General features: G+C 43.0%; 1 protein-coding gene across 1 annotated transcript in view; it reads left to right on the forward strand.

The window, feature by feature from the left end:
• Positions 1-16,270, forward strand: part of ABCA13 (ATP binding cassette subfamily A member 13) — a 420,155-nt gene that overhangs the window by 62,206 nt on the left and 341,679 nt on the right. Inside the window, 6 exon segments of the mRNA XM_004438384.2 lie at positions 1,594-1,790; positions 6,713-6,840; positions 7,590-7,690; positions 7,946-8,122; positions 9,943-10,148; positions 10,928-11,067. Of these exon segments, the coding sequence (XP_004438441.2) occupies positions 1,594-1,790; positions 6,713-6,840; positions 7,590-7,690; positions 7,946-8,122; positions 9,943-10,148; positions 10,928-11,067 (949 nt within the window).

Here is a 16,270-nt window from a genome sequence, read left to right on the forward strand (position 1 = left end):
CTGTCCTGGCGTGCGCCAGTTTTACATGTGTCCAAACCCATTCACTTTCCTCCTGCATCTTTCATTTGATTTTGCTTGTTTTCGTTGTTTTATTTTATTTTGGTGAGAATACCTAACATAGGTTTACCCTCTTCACATATATTTAAGTGTATAATATAGTATTGTGAACTACAGGCACCAAGCTGTACAGCAGGTCTCTGGAGCTTATTCATCGTGGTAACTGAGGCTTTGAGCCCGCAAATCCATTCACTTTCCCCCCACCTCGTTCACTGTTTCATTTTATGTCCTTCCCAGGAAAGGCCTTAGGAGCCCCACATCCTGGCCATATGTGCGCCTTCTCTCATGAGCATCCATGGGTCCTCAACACAAATGTCACCAGAAAGTCCGTCTTAGACTTAAACGTGCATGAGGCAATTACAAGAACTGTAATCTATTTTTGGCATGTGGGGTTTCCAGTGGGCTGCTCTGACCCCTCCTCTGGTGTTTGAATGCAGGGATTCAGCACCCCGGAGTACTTGGAGTGCCGACTGGCCTGTCCCTTCCCTTTGGTTTTGACAGGAAGTGCTGTGCCCAGACAGTGACGATAACTTAAAGGGAAGCAATGAGAAAGAAGGCTGTGGTCTGTTTCATAGGGAAGCTGGTGTGGCACCGTAGAGTGTTTCTGTACTGACGGCCTCGGAGTGTTCCCTGGCTGGTTCACAGCTTTGTGCTTTTCAGGGAGACTGTGGAGACTGGTGTGAAGCAGGGGCCAGCGTGACAATCACTCCCCACTAGCTTTATTGGGCATTACATTTCCCATCGTGTGTTTTCCTCACAGGACACACAGCTTTAACTTTTTTTCCTAACATATGTCACTGATAAATGTCAAAATCTCAAATAGTGGATATTGAAAAAATGAAGATGTGATTATCTACGTGGTGGCACTAAATTTATCTGGCACTAAAATGATCAAGGAACAGTGTTGAACTCACCAGCGTGGACATGGTCAGGGGGACACTTTCTTTTTGCACGTCATTTGGGTAACATAAACTCGTGGTTAATTAAGCTTAATGAATTACTTCGCACATAAGCATTTGCTCATCATGCATTTCCCTGCACTTTATGTTTTGGGCAGGAGCGATCTATTTTTGTGTAATGTTGATGATAAACCACAATACTAATTGTTTTTAGTATCATCATCCCCAAGTCCATGACATAAAACAGTGTTTAGTAACTATGTATTAATGACAATATAATTTTACAATATATGAATATATCTATACTATCCCAAACATGTCAGTTTAGTTTTTAAGGTATATGTCACTTGTTTAGAAATGTATGTTATTGCTTTCTCTTTTGGGAATGGGATGGAGGGAGGAAAGAAAGAAATAGATCCCAATTAAATAGTTGCATGCATCCATTGTTGCAATTTGTAATATTTAATATTTCTGTGTTGAAATTCAATTATAATGCAATTAACAGACATTTTGATCTGCCAACAATGTAAAAATGGGCTCTCTGTCTTCTAGAATGGTTTATTAACGTTTTTAACTAAATACTATTATTTCTAGTTTATTAGCGTTAATAACAATGTTTTTATTTCTAAATGTGTAGGTGTTTGATCAGTGGCGAAAGGGCAGCCTACTTCAGAAGGTGCTCACAGGGACTGGTCTCAGTCTGGAGGCTCTCAGAAATCAGTTTGAGGAAGAAAGTGAGCCGTGGAAGGTGGCAGAAGCTTTGCACACTACGCTTCTCCTCCTGAATGATAGCTTGGCAGATGGCCCAAGAGGCAACCAGACATCTCCGAAGACGTAAGGCACATTTTCCTGTTTGATTATTGGTTAGGCTAGACAACCCTGAATTTTGAAGAGTGCGTTATGAGACTGTTAGGAATACATTCTTTAAACTTCGGCTAGACAATGAATTTCTAGTTAGCAATGGGAAAACATAAGGCTTGTATTATGGACCACCATAGAGCTTTTGCAGTCATCTGGATGCCTGCTCAGATGTTGAAAACAATCTAATGGGGGAACAATGTTTGAGAAAGTGTCAGCATTTTGGATTTTAGGTTTTATGTTTTTGACATTTGTTTAAAGATGAACAAAAACATTTTAGAGGTACTTTCATGTAAGGAACTACCTGTTTTCATATTTATTTAAAATTTTCGTATAGTTGAAATGTTTACATAAGGTCCATAGATATTTCAGAAGTGGGGCTTCTTCATTTTTAGGGTAACCAGAATTGATTTGCCAACATTATTGATTCTCTTACAATACTGGATCTTCTTCAGTAGGTGTGGCCGTTTGTAATAATGATGAATCTTATTATGCTTCTGAAGTTAATGCTCTTTTTGGAAAAGAACAATAAGATTTCTCAATATCGTCTCGGAAAGTTTCATTTCAAACCACCAGTCACAGAAACTCTTGCTCCCTACATGCACGAAGAGAGAATTGAGTGTCAGAACTGTATGGGGCCGTATTGTGTTTTTGTGATATACATAACAAATAGTAAGTCTAAACATTTCCAACCTCTTCAAGTTTTCTTGAACCCAGTTAGGAAGCAGGATCCTGCTTTTGAAGATCCAGTTTCCCAACTTTTACTTTGCCCTGGGGCACAAGGGTGCTAGTGATGGGGACAGCAATGCAGGTCCCTCCTGGGGCCATACAAACTGTCAGAGATGGATGTTGGGAGCCAGCAACAGATGCCTCAGAACAATTAGCTGGACTAAGGGCAGGGACAAAGCATTCCATCATCCATGAACGTCAAATGCAGGACATTGCCTTGGGGGTATTGAAAACTTTCCTTCTGGTCTGCTTGGGTTATCCATTTTAAAACTGTTTTAAGACAACGTCTCTGTTACTTAATGCACAGTAATAGAGACACCACATTAGGTCACCTTAATGATCCCACATACCTCCAACGCGTCCTGGCACTTTCGCCTGGCGTCCTGCCTGTGCTGGGACAGACCAGGGCTCTGAAACCCCCAGGAAATTCTCCCTGGCTCTTGGCTTGTTCAGGACGAGGTGAGGGACATTGGAGACCACAGCCTGCACTAAGCACCAAGAGTGCACAGCCCGAGCTTTCCCAGCCCCCACACATACTTTATGCACACACTCAGGGTTGAGAGATGAGAGCCTTTGCCCACCTGCTGTGTGCGCTGGGGGGCAGCTGGCCCTTTGAAGCTGCATTTCTACTTGCACACACTTTTGTTACAGGTAATACAAATGGCCTCCCCATGGCCGTCTTGATAATGAGCAAGTCTGTGACTGTCCAGCTCTGGCCCCTGGGTCTCTCTGGGCCTGAGCCTCCCCAGGCTGATGGCATCACTAGGTGGTCCCTAAGGCCTTTGCTGGTTGTCAAGCCCGTGGTGTGCTGGAGGCTCAACACAGGACTCCCCAGTGGCCCTGGGTTTTACCTATAAAGAGGGAATGATCCTCCCACCGTGTGAGGCTGCAGTGGGGACTGACAGAGACCCCGTGCTGAGAACGCCCCACACTTAGTGGCTGCTCACAAACATTGGCTCCATCTCTCACCCTCTATCTCTCCTTTTAAACTCACCCCTCCATCTCGCCATCCATTCGTTATTGTTTTTGCAGATTCCCTGACTTTCCCTTCATACATTTCTTCCAGATTCTGTGATCTCTTTCATTAATTCCACTATTTTTGCAGTAAAGCTTTCATTTTACTTTGGTGTGGAGTCCTAAGTCCCATCCCCGTAGGTATAATCTGTGTGTGGCTGTGGTTGTGGTTAGGATTCCAGTCGCTTGTCCTCTTCACTGCGACGGTCCCGTCTCCCACTCTGTAGACTCACGTCTCTTCCCAGCTGCATTTCCTGGGCCTCGCAGAGGGCATCCTTCTGTTTCTTTGGTTATATCTGTCGATGTCTCTACCACCTCCTTCCAGAGTTTACTTCTTGTGTCTCCACTTCAGTTTACACACCTCTTTAACTCAGATACTCACTTGCTTTCAGCCTTCTTCAGAGGCTTGTAAGATTCACACTCCCCGTTAGCAGGACACTGTACAGATTTTGTCACAAGCTCTGGGCCAGGAAACCACAGGGCTTTTTTCTCCCCTATTTCAGCCAACTGTTCACACGTTTTTCTCTTCCTAAGTCACAACGTCAGTAAACAGTCCTTCCTTCTCTCACTGCTGTCTGTTCGGGCCTGTATCGCTTCCATAGTGGGTGGCTGAGTCGTGAGAGCTCTTCACCCAGGTTCCAGGGGATAGCGCGGATCTTGATGGGGTGAGAACTCGGGGGTGCCCCGGGCCCCTCAGCAAGGCCTTACCCTGCGACATGCACGTCACAGCTGTGGAGGTGTCGTCTCAGTGTCCCCTGGCCATGCCCTGTCCTTACATGTCAGAGCTTGAGGAGACCAGGCAGCAGATCTAGGTTTCAAGCCACACAGTGCATCTTTTTTCCCTGGGGGAGAATAAAATAAAGTACAGCCACCTCTTTACCACTTTTCTATTTGTTTTCGAGAGTCACTCCACATCCCCCTCGGGGTGACTCAGAGTCTGAGGAACGAGTAAGCTGACCCCACGTCATCTGGTCAGACCCCAGTTCTAGAAGCCGCACCTCTGGCTGCAGGAGTCTGGCCAGAGCCAGAAAGCCCAAGCACATAATGGGGGTGGAGCGGCCGCTCTGCCTTTTGGGGGGTGAGGGCGTGGGTGCCACCTCCTGCCAGCTGCATCTTGTAGGACTCTGTCTGCACCCTCTGCAGCAGTCAGATCCATCAGCACAGCAGCTAGAGAAGAGCAGCAACTACTTATCAAACCCAGGACTACTGAGATGCTATGGAGAGACCAATCAGGATGGGGCAGGAGTCCCGACCAAGGCTAGGAGGTCCAGCCCGCGACACGGCCCCAGCCTGTGGGCACTTTGCTTGGGCTCCGGTAGCAACCTCCCCTTCTGTTTTTCTCTCCTCCTAGCTTACCTTCTTTTCCTGGGTTGAGGATTCTGTGTGCTTGTACAGAGGCTTAGAGAGTCTGGATTTACCTGCTCTGGGGCACTTCTGCCCCCGTGGTGTGACCCACATCTGGCTCTTCGAGATCTCACATTTGATTCTGATTTCAATTTCCTCTCATTCTCAGAGTCACTTTCTTTCCAGTTGCTCTTCTGGGTTGCTTCCTCCATCCTCCCGAGTAAGATGTCCTCCTCCTTTACAGGCTGAAGCCCACAGGAGGAGCATCCCTCAAGCCCTCCCTCTGTCTCCGCAGCAGACGCTCAGGCAGGAAAGTGGCTGCAGCTCCCACTGGGTGTGCTAGAAGTATTTCCCCAGTGACTTTCCTCTTGGCTTCCCAGGGCAACGTGGAGTCTCTGCAGCTGGCCCAGCTTGGAAGCTCCTTATGTGTCTGCGAGACGTCTGGACCCTGTTTGCCTTATTCCCCTGGGCTGTAGGTATCCAGCTGCCTGGTTGGTTGTCCTTCCTGGACCGCTGAGAATCTTGCAAATGCTGCTAGTTCTCCCACTCTGGGACCACTTAAATGGGTCCCATACTCCACCACACACCATCTCGACGTTCTGAAACTCTTCTTAAAATATTTTTCAGCACCTGATAACTGGAGGCTTTATGGCAAATATTTTTATTTTTTTGTTGTTTTTCTTTTTGTGGTAGTTTTTTAAATTTTTTATCTTATTGTGGTAACATTGTTTTATAACATTGTATAAATTTCAGGTGTACATCATTATACTTCTATTTCTGCATAGATTACATCATGTTCACCACCCAAAGGCTAATTACAATCTGTCACCACACACATGTGCCTAATCACACCTTTCGCCCCCCTCCCTCCCCGCTTCCGCTCTGGTAATCACCAATCCAATCTGTCTCTATGTGTTTGTTTGTTGTTGTTTTTATCTTCTACTTATGAGTGAGATCATACCGTATTTGACCTTCTGCCTCTGGCTTATTTCACTTAGCGTAATACCCTCGATGTCCATCCATGTTGTCACAAATGGCTAGATTTCATTGTTTCTTATGGCTGAGTGGTATTCCATTGTGTATGTATACCACATCTTCCTTATCCATTTGTCTCTTGATGGACACTTAGGTTGCTTCCAAGTCTTGGCTATTGTGAATAACGCTGCAATGAACACAGGGGTGCATGTATCTTTACAAATTGGTGTTTTCAAGTTCTTTGGATAAATACCCAGCAGTGGAATAGCTGGATCGTATGGTAGTTCTATCCTTCATTTTCTGAGGAATCTCCATACTGTTTTCCATGGTGGCTGCACCAGTTTGCACTTCCACCAGCAGTGTATGAGAGTTTCCTTCTCTCCACATCCTCTCCAACACTTGTTGTTTCCTGTCTTATTAATTATAGCCATTCTGACAGGTGTGAGGTGATAGCTCATTGCAGTTTTGATTTGCATTTCCCTGATAGTTAATGATGTTGAACATCCTTTCATGTGCATGGCAAATATTTTTAAATCTCACCTGGAACTTTATCCTAACCCTCACCTCTTTTACATACTACTAGCAATATACTTTCCTGTTATTGGGTAAAGAGAATGTTTAGTCCACATTCGGTACCTAAAAGAATCCCCAGATCCCGGATTCAAGCAATACAATCTGTCCAGAACCTGGTTATATGTATGAGTAGTGAAGTGGGACTTTCGGTCTATGAAGGCACTTCCAAAGCAGTGGAACATTTTCCTGGGAATGGAGTTTTCATTTCCCTAGGTAGCGCATTGAACTGCTTTCCATTTTATTTCATTTATTTTTGCCTTCAGATTACTGCATCTACAGAAATTGCAGAGTGTTCTTCGAAACCTGCCCCAGTGGCCTGCTCTGAAGACATTGCTTCAGCTTGATGGTGCTTTCAGGAATGCGATGGCCCAGAATTTACATTTTGTCCAAGGTAAACTAGCTCTGGTGTTATTTGTCACCAGCTCACGAGGAGCAAATGTTTGGCAAATTTGGAGACGTTATGCTGAGGTTGCATATCAATATATATGCTTTGCTATGGTACCCCTGGGGAGTTTTAAATACGGCACACCAAGGCTGAGTACATAATGCTGTCACAGTCAAGAGTGCATCCTTCTGTCCACTGTCGACCCACACTGGGCTGTGACAGGCGATTTCCTAGGACCACGGGTTGACCTTCACATTCACACCAGCATCCGTGGTGCTCAGGCTGGAAAGGGACCACAGTCATCCTCGTTCTGTTTCCTCTCCTGCTCCTCAGTGTCGGACAGGGAGAGCATGTTCCTCCTCGTTCGCAGGATGCCCTTCTTTGAACTTCCACTGACTGTGGTGGTGTTACTCCTCTGCCTTCCTCAGAGGTGGCCAAGTTTGCACCAGGTAGGCTGGAGGCTTCTTACTCTCTGATGGTGGAGAGAGAAGAAAACAAGAGGGCTGTTGCTTTTGAAATAAAACTCTCCTGTAACTATGACTCCATTCTCGTGTGTCTTCAGAAAGGGTGAAATGTTATTGCAGTGATTTTTCTCAGTTTTCCTCTCTTGGGACCATAATAAAATGTATGATTCCGGGTTGCTAAAGTGCGTTTTTTCAGGATTCAGTTTATTGATTCATGGCCATGTGTAGACGTCTAGCTTGGAGTAGCCTGCCTTAGGTGAAGAATAATAAACCAGTCTGTCAATCTTGCAGAAATCCTCCTTTGCCTGGAGACATCAGCTAACGACTCTACACTGGGTGGACCTGGCCAATGGAAACTGGAAAAGGACGTGTTCTTTTGGGAGTTAAAGCAGGTAAAGTGCAGCACAGGATTAAAAATAAACGATTTTGAGAAAATATCCAAGGAGCTCACGCAGTATTCAGTTTTGCTGCTGTTGTGAATCGTGCTAGCAAAATAAAGAGAACGATAGGCAAGTTTCCGAAGAACTTTATGTTTTATTTTAAAATTTTGATTGCCTCTGATTTCTGTTTCTAGTTCTCTAGCCCTTGGAGAGGATGTCTAAGCCTCTCTAAGTGTTACCTCCTTCCCACTCTCATTTGTCTTTTAGTTGTTGATGAAGAATGCTACTGACCTGTGCCTCGGTGGATGCTTGTCTGAGAGGGAGGCCCTCCTGCATCCTGGGAACTCCAGCGTCTGCGAGGGCCTCTGGGGACTCATGTGTCGTCACAACTCCTCCAGTGAGACCAGTGCTTTAAACAACCTACTTGGCTCAGTAAAGGAGGCTGTAAGTATGCACCATCTGATCTCTTCCAAGAGCACCAGTGGGCTCGTTTTCAAGGTTATGCTAGTATTTAACCTGGGATTCTGCAAGGCAGGTGTTGACATCTGCGGATTCCAGCTGCCCCTGGATTCCATCCCTCCTGTCTGACCACCGTAGGAGGTTGTGAGCCACGCATCCAGCCAAATCTACTTGACATTAAACAGGTTTTCCCCCCACAGTTTCAAACTGTGTCACCCTGGTTTCGGGTTCCCTGTCCTACTCCAATTCTAGCTGCAAATGCTAAGAAGGGGGGAGGAATATCTTTGGTGATCAGTCAGCTTTGAGCAAAGCTGTCGCTTCTAGTGGCCAGAGGCATTGAAGGGCGTGTTCTTCTCATGTCCCTGCCCTGGACACGGGGCTGCCTTTGCTGAGCACTCAGGACTGCAATTATTAGTAAAGATGATTATGTCAAGTTTAGCCCATATTTTTCTTACTGAGCACCAAAAATTATAACGTTTACCTTTTTGTAGTTTATTTTTTCTCAGAATTACCTGTTGCATTTTTAATCTTCTTCCTTATATACCATGAAATAAAACCAATGAAATAATGAAACCAGTGAACCGAAAACTATGTCAAAGCAAAAAGAAAACTGAGATAGTACTGTGTACATAGTTTAATCCAATCAATGCTTTCTTAGCACCTGCTCTGTCATGATGGTATGCTGGACGTGAAGACACTGTCCTGCCTGAGAAGGGCAGACAACCACTGGGCATGGAGTACAGCTTCTGGAAGTCTTCCCAAATGAGTCGATGGACCTTAAACCATGTACACAATTTAGAAGCAATTAGAAATTGGGAGAGGATTCTAGGCAGAGGGGAAGTGTATGTGAAGGCACACAGGTACGAGAAACCATTACCTGTTTGCACAGTTGCTTTTCTGCTCTTGGTTTGTAAGCTCTTTCCTGGCTGAAAGCCCACCCCAAATTTCTTTGTATCTGTAAAGCCTAGTCATAGCGCCCCACAGAGCAGGGACCCAGCAGGACCTGCTGGTGGCGTGAGTGTATTTACAGGCTATATATATATATGAGGTAGCCTTTCCGATGGGGCTTGGGTTGTTTGTCACTAACAGACACCCCAAAGCTCAGTGGCTTAAAGCAAAATACATTTTATGATCTCTCATGGCTCTGCTGGGAAGTTCTTCTGAGGTCTTACTGGACATCGCTTAAGTAGATGCAGTCAGATGGTGGTGGGAGCCGGAGTCCGGATGCTCAGCTGGGATACCAGGGTGACTGGACCTTTCTCCTCTTGAGTCTCAGGGTCTCTCTTCTACTTGTGGCCTCTCCCCGTGGTCTCCCAGCAGGGTAGCCAGACTTCTCATGTGGCAGTTGGCGGGATACCAGGCAGGAGAGAGGGAGTGGGAGCTGCTGCTCCTCAGGAAGGGTAGGACTGGAATGGGCACATGTGGCGTCTGCTGCATTTTGTTGGCTGTCAGTCACAGCCCAGCCTAGATTAACTGTGGGAGGGGAAGCCCAAGAGAGTGACTATCAGGAGGTCTGGTCCACTGGGGGCTTTTGAGGGGACTAGCCAACACAGACGGGTTTGACATGTGGTTCCCTTCTGCTCCATTACTGGATGAGGCTTTATTTTGGGTCTATTCACTTGAACACTATTAAAGACTCAAGTCTAGGACTATCACTTATGCTCTAACAATATAACAGGGCACAGTCTTTGATGCACAGTTCAAGAGGACAGCTTGTGAAGTGAGAGTAGATAAAGGCTGCATTGCAGGTACCCACATTTTAATTGCTTTATATATTACAAGCAATGTTCTCATCTCTTGATAAGGATCATCTTTTGCAAGAGGTCATTACTGGGCACACAAATATGCCAGTTTCGATACCTGAAGGATATTTGGGCTGGCAGGAACTGGAGGCACAGCTGTTGGCAGTGAGCCTTTCCTGTACTCGGCTCTTCGGGCTGCTGGGAGCTGACATCTCAACTGGAAATAGTAACTTTTCTTGTGACTGTAAAGACCAACTTATCTCCACAGTGTAAGTTGTGTTAGATGGAAAACTTCTGAATAATTGGAGACCAAAATGATTCCAACTTCTCCTTCTACTCAAGCTACAGATCAACATAGTATATTCTATTTCTAAAGAATAGAATAGAGAGATGTTTAATTTTTTTATTTTAAAAAAAAAAGATTAACCTATTTGGCACTATTGGAAAGCATCTAAAAATACAAAATATTAAACAATTCCTTTGAAGTTTAACCATTGGCTTAATCTTCCACAAGAAATCTAGGACCCTTGTTAGTCCAAGGTGTGGATAAGATTGAGATTCTTGTTTATTGCATTACTTGGAATTCTTGCATTAACTACCAATGGGTGGTTTCTATTGGGAGCTGTGTTTCTCCAGAAAATTTGCTTTTATTTTATGACTTCGTGAATTATATGTGTGATTAATTTCCATTCTTCTTGGCTGCTAGGAAGTTCATAGTCAAATATATCAAATAGGGAATTATTTTCCTTAGCTTCAATGCTCATTTCATATTATAGCCTTTAATTTTCCACTTTCTTCTCTCTTGATTTGTTGTGTCTTATATTTTATGTATTCCTATGAGCAGTTTTCTTTCATTTTTTTTAAATCGGGTGGGGAATTCTTTGTTTAACAAATACATATTAAGGAAACTATTTCAAAGATTCTAATTTCCAACATACGCGGACTGCCAGGCACTTGTGTATATTTGTATTTAGATGAATTTGTAATGATCTGTCTTTTGGAAAACCATTATTAATTTTAGTTTTCTCTGGATTCTTTTTGACTGCAGGATATTTCATACACTGGAAAAAGCACAGTCGTCCCTGGAACAGACCCACTACTGGAAAGCCTTCATGAGATTTGTCAGGAAGACTTGTGAAATGGCTCGACATGTGAATATGCAAGAAAGTTTCCAGAACAGTCTGTCTGGTAAGGCAATGGTCTTAACTACAGGAATGTGGGGGTTTTTCCCCTTTAATGTGGCAAGACGGCTTCCTAAGAGACAGGCTATTTTAGCAAAGGGGAGCTTAAAATGGAGGCTCACCAAGCACAATTTGCCACTGTGGTCACCACGTTAAGTTTACTCCCATCAATAATGACAAGGCTGACTAGAGGTCCTAGTTTGACTGGGCCAGATTATCCCAGCACAGTGTCTAACAGTGACCACTTTTACTCTCAAAACTGTCCTGGTTCAGCTGATCAGTACTTAACTGTGCAGACTAGTCATGACTCCGCCCTGAAGAGTCCAGATGTAGGCATGTGGGCCCTCTCCCTTCACTTAGCGTTGGGTCTGCCCTGCACACTGGGGAGGACAGCCCATGTTGAGAATATGCCCCTCTTGCTAGCCTCATGAAACCAAAAATCCCCTAAAATATGAGTTTTATAAATTCATGACTGCATGACTCACAGGGATCATCCTGTTCCTACAAAGGCTCTCTGTTTTGAGAAGATGCTGGCAGGGTGAGGCCTGCATTTCTGACTCTTCCTGGTCTAGAGCTGGTTGTCTATTTCTATCTCTCCTTGGGAAATCACGTTCCACCCTGGTTTTCTGTGTGTTATACACGCTCTGTCACCACAGGGTGACCTTGGAACACCTGAATCTTGGACTTAGGGGGCTTGCGGCTGGGCTGAGAGTTTCCTGTCCTTTTCTGCGGCCGTGTCTATCTAATCTTCTTTCCTTCCTTCCTCCCCAAACTGCTGCTTTTAGAGGCTCTCTAAAAGCCACTCTCTGTGGTGCTTGGGGTCAAACCTACCAGCCATAATTTGGGTCTCTGCATTTGAAGAGGTAGCCTGCTGGTTACCCCGTGAGGCTCTGCACTTTGTACAGTGTTACTGGGTGGATGGTAACTTCTCTAGCAAGTTGGCCATGTCCTCTAATGGCCATACTAATACAGTCACTGAGGTGGTGGATTTGTCTACTTTCGTTTCAGTTTTATCAGTTTTGCTATATATAATTTGAGGTTATATTATTAGGTGCAAAAAGTTTAGAATCAATATGTGTTCTTAGATGTACTCTTTTATCATTAGGAAATGATATTCTTTTCTTTCTGGCATTGTTTTCCCCTTAAAAATCTATATCATCTGATGTTAGTATCAGTATTAATATTAGCATTAGCTGGAGTCTGCATGCTCAGCTGGGATGCCACCTTGGTTAAGTTTACTCCTAAGTATTTTATTCTTTTTGAGGCTATTATAAATGGAATTGTCTTCTTAATTTCCTTTTCATATTATTCATTGTTTTTTGTGTGTTGATTTTGTATCCTACAGCTTTGCTGTATTTATTTATTAGTTTTAATGGTTGTTTGTGTGGAATATTTAGGATTTTCTACATATAAGACAGTGTCATCTGCAAACAAGGATAATTTTACTTCTTCCTTTCCTATTTGGGTACTTTTGATTTCTTTTTCTTGCCTAATTGCTATGGCTAGGACTTTCAGGACTGTGTTGAAAAGAAATAGCAAAAGTGGCATCTCTCTCTCTTTTTTTCCTGCATTTTTCCTCCTTTTTTTCTCTCCATGCTTCAGTCAAGATAGTTTTCTCCGATTTATGTTCTAGTTCACTAATTCTTTCTTGAGAATACATTTAATGTACCATTAAGCTTATTCTCTGACTTCTCAATTTCAGTATTATAATATGTTGTAGAGTTTTTGACTATTTTTTATAGTTTTTATTAAAATCTATGCCTGTTATCTCTAGTAACTTGATCTCCTGGGTGTCTGTTTCTACTGTATGTTTTTCTTCTTTTTATCATTTCTTATTTTTTGTAATATATGCTTGTTTTTGACTGCATTCCAGACGTTATGTATTAAAAAGTGTGGAGATAATTTGATACTCTGGATGATGTTTTCATCCTTCAGACAGGCTTTTTTGTTTCTTACAGGCAGTTAGACTGGTGGCATATCATCTTAATTCAGCCAGAAATTGAACCCTTTTTAAGCATCGGGTCCATGTTTGTGAGAGCTGGTGTGTTTCTTGTCTGCTCTGACAACTAGGGTGTAGCCCTATAGGGTCCCAACTTGAAACCATGGTGTTTACCAAAGGCATTTTTCCTTGGCTTCTCCTGAATTCCAGTTTCTTTCCTGGTCTTGTGAGACTGTTGGAAGCTCTGTTCACTTTCTCAGCCCCTCAGCCCTTGCTTTTGCTTTTGGAAGTAGCAATCACCTTTGGTGGAAAAGTGGCTCCAAATGCTGGGCTTTATCTCTCCTGCCTTGCCTCTTCTTCTGGATCCTGGCCCCACAAATTCTCACTGCCTTGAAAGCTCTCTGATGCCTTTCAAACAGATTTAAAAAATATTTTGACCCCCTCTTCTAGGTGTTTTTCGTGGGAGAGTTGGACTAAACAGTCTAGCCTGCCACGTGCAGAACTACCTGTTTCAGTTTAGTTTTTGAAGTGGATGCGTCCCTAACCCAGGGAGGCCAGAGCAAGGCTTCTGTCTGTGGCTTGATGGTTAAGCCTTGACAAACTCTTACAAGATGAATAATGAGATGGTAAAGAGCTTGGATGCTGGGGTCAACCTGATTAGTTTCACATCTTGGCTCTGCCACTGGCCAGCCATATGATTTGGAAGCTTCAGTTTCCTCATCTATAAATAGATATAATAATATGAGGATTAAACTAGTTAATACTGTGGAGCGAGTTAGGTGTTACATAAGTATATAATGACGAATAAATATTAATTATGCATTCTTTAGTGTGTCATGGCCATATCACTTTCGGCCAAGTGCTTTAGAGAGAAAACCTGTTGCATGTTTCTACAATGTAGAAGCATGCCAACAAATGGGTGAGAGTTATGAAGTCAGAATTAGCTTTTAGATGAGAAAGAAATTTTTGTTTTTTTAAAATTTAATTTTTATTTGTATCAAATTAATACATAGACTAAGTTTAAAAGGTGAAATATAAGACAAAATGAAAAGCAGCAGTCCTTTGCCCCATCCCTCTCCACTCTGATTCTTTTCTTAGGAGGCAGCCTCATTCAGTTAGCACTTTGAGCTTTTCAGTTCTAAATACTATGCCTGTTCTAGTTCTTGTTTTTTTATAGTTTGCTATTACTTACTTTCAGTAAATAGCACTTTCCACTTTTCCCACTGTGGAAAGTGAGCACTACTTCTTTTATATGCCCCTCTTTTTGCTACATATTTCTCCTCCTCCATCTTACCAGTGTGGTTTTTTCACATTCTGTGAATTCAACACTAAGTGTTTAGAGAGCTACGTCGATGTGAAGAGTGTTCATATCTCAGTCGTGTGGTGAACTGATTTCATATGCTTTCTTATACATGGTTCTCTTTTTCCTGAGTTGATAATTGTCTCATAGCTTTCCTTTGGTAGTTTTCTATGCATTTAACCCAAGCTTTCAAAACCTATAAACTGTAAAATCAATATTCTAAAAAACTAGATGATCTCTAAGTGTCCTCTTTTGCCCTCTTCGCCGTTCATGCTCCAACTGTCATTTACTGGTCCTCTAGGACTGGGAATCCCTTCCTGGGAATCCCCTTACCTTCATCCTGGGGATCCCCTCTCTGCCATTCTGTGTTGTGTTGGAGTCCTGGTTCCTGAATTCTGTGTTTTCTCGGTTTACAATCTTGTTCTAGAGAAGCATGTCTTCTGGTAACTTCCTTAGAGGACACTGGAGGTAGATCTTTTTTCAGAGCTTGCATGTCTGAAAATGTCTTTCCTTTACTCTTAAACTTGATTGGTAATTTAGTTGAGTATAAAAATGTAACTTTGAAATTAGTTTGCCTCCTGTCCCATATTAGGGCTAATAGATTGATCCCCTCAGTCTGTGAGTATTTTAGGCAGGACCAGAGCCTCTGAGCTTCCTGCTTTTAGCTGTGAGCCACCCTCTCTATGGACCCCAGTGTGCCTGACAACTATTTTTATTCACTATGTGTTATGGCTTGAAAATTTGAGAACTATATTTAGCTTACAGTGTTTCTGTTGATAAGCTCTTCATGTTAAGATTCCCAATCCTTTTTATGTACCCCATTTTTTCCCTTCTCACTGGTAGATTTTAGGGTTCTTTTAGTCCCAGTACTCTGAAATTTCATGAAGACTTAAGTTAGTATGGGACTTTAAAAAAATATATATTGTGTTGTGTACTCAGTGGGTCATTTCTACCTGAAAATAAGCATTTGGGGAAATATTCTTGTATCATTTCTCTGATAATTTCAAACCCTATGTTATCTCTTTTTTTTTGGGAATTCCTGGTACCCATCAGTTGAAGCTCCTGAGTGATTCTCTAACTTTATAATCTTTTAGAATATCTTCTCTTCTAATTTCTGGGATATTTCCTCAGTTTTATTTTAATAAGCTTCTATTTAATTAAAAATTTTTAATCATATTTTAAATTTCTAAGAACTTTTTCTGTTCTGAGGAGATTCATCAGAAACAGCTATCTGCTCTTATCACATCTTCTTTTATCACCCTGAGATATTCCTTTATTTTAAAATTTGTCAGCATTTTCTATTTATTCTGAGCTTTTTTTCCTGTTTGTTGTGACCTCTGATTTTTATGTGGAAACTTCCTCGGGGTCTGACAATCCTAGGCCGTCTATTCATGTCTAAGAATGAGGCGCTGAGATGCTGATGAGAAGTGTGATGTGCAAAGGGCTGGCTTCTCAACAGAGGGCTTCCCTCTGGGGTGATCAGGCTGAACCAATTTTCCATGAGGGGAGCCTCGGCTGTTGAGAGAGATGCTCATCTTTCCTCTTGGGTAGGTCAATCTCTCCAAAACCTGCCAAGCAGAATTCTCCCAATTCCTGCTAACAGCACGTAGGTGGGAAAGAATAGGCCTGACTGCCAGCATTCTGGGAAACAAAAGAAGCAAGATGAGAACTTCACTGTTCAAGACAGAAAGGTTGAATTAATCCCTAATATTTCCAGTAATGGTGTACCATCCACACCGTCAATTGTGTCTGGTACTGCAAGGTGAGAACCAGTCTAGTTCCATTTCTCCAGCCCAGAAAACCTCTAGCCTTCTGCTGACATAGGGGAAGAGGAGTTGCCCGGCTCGGGCAATGGAGAGATTGTGGGTTAGAATTTTTCCTTATTAAAGTTTTTATCCAAAACAATCTGTCTATTTTCAATTCCACCCCTCAAACTCATATTCAGACACTCGTCCCTACAATTCAAGACAC

Source organism: Ceratotherium simum, chromosome 1, assembly GCF_057802395.1.
Source record: "Ceratotherium simum simum isolate JZ-2026a chromosome 1, ASM5780239v1, whole genome shotgun sequence".
Lineage (NCBI taxonomy): Eukaryota > Metazoa > Chordata > Mammalia > Perissodactyla > Rhinocerotidae > Ceratotherium > Ceratotherium simum.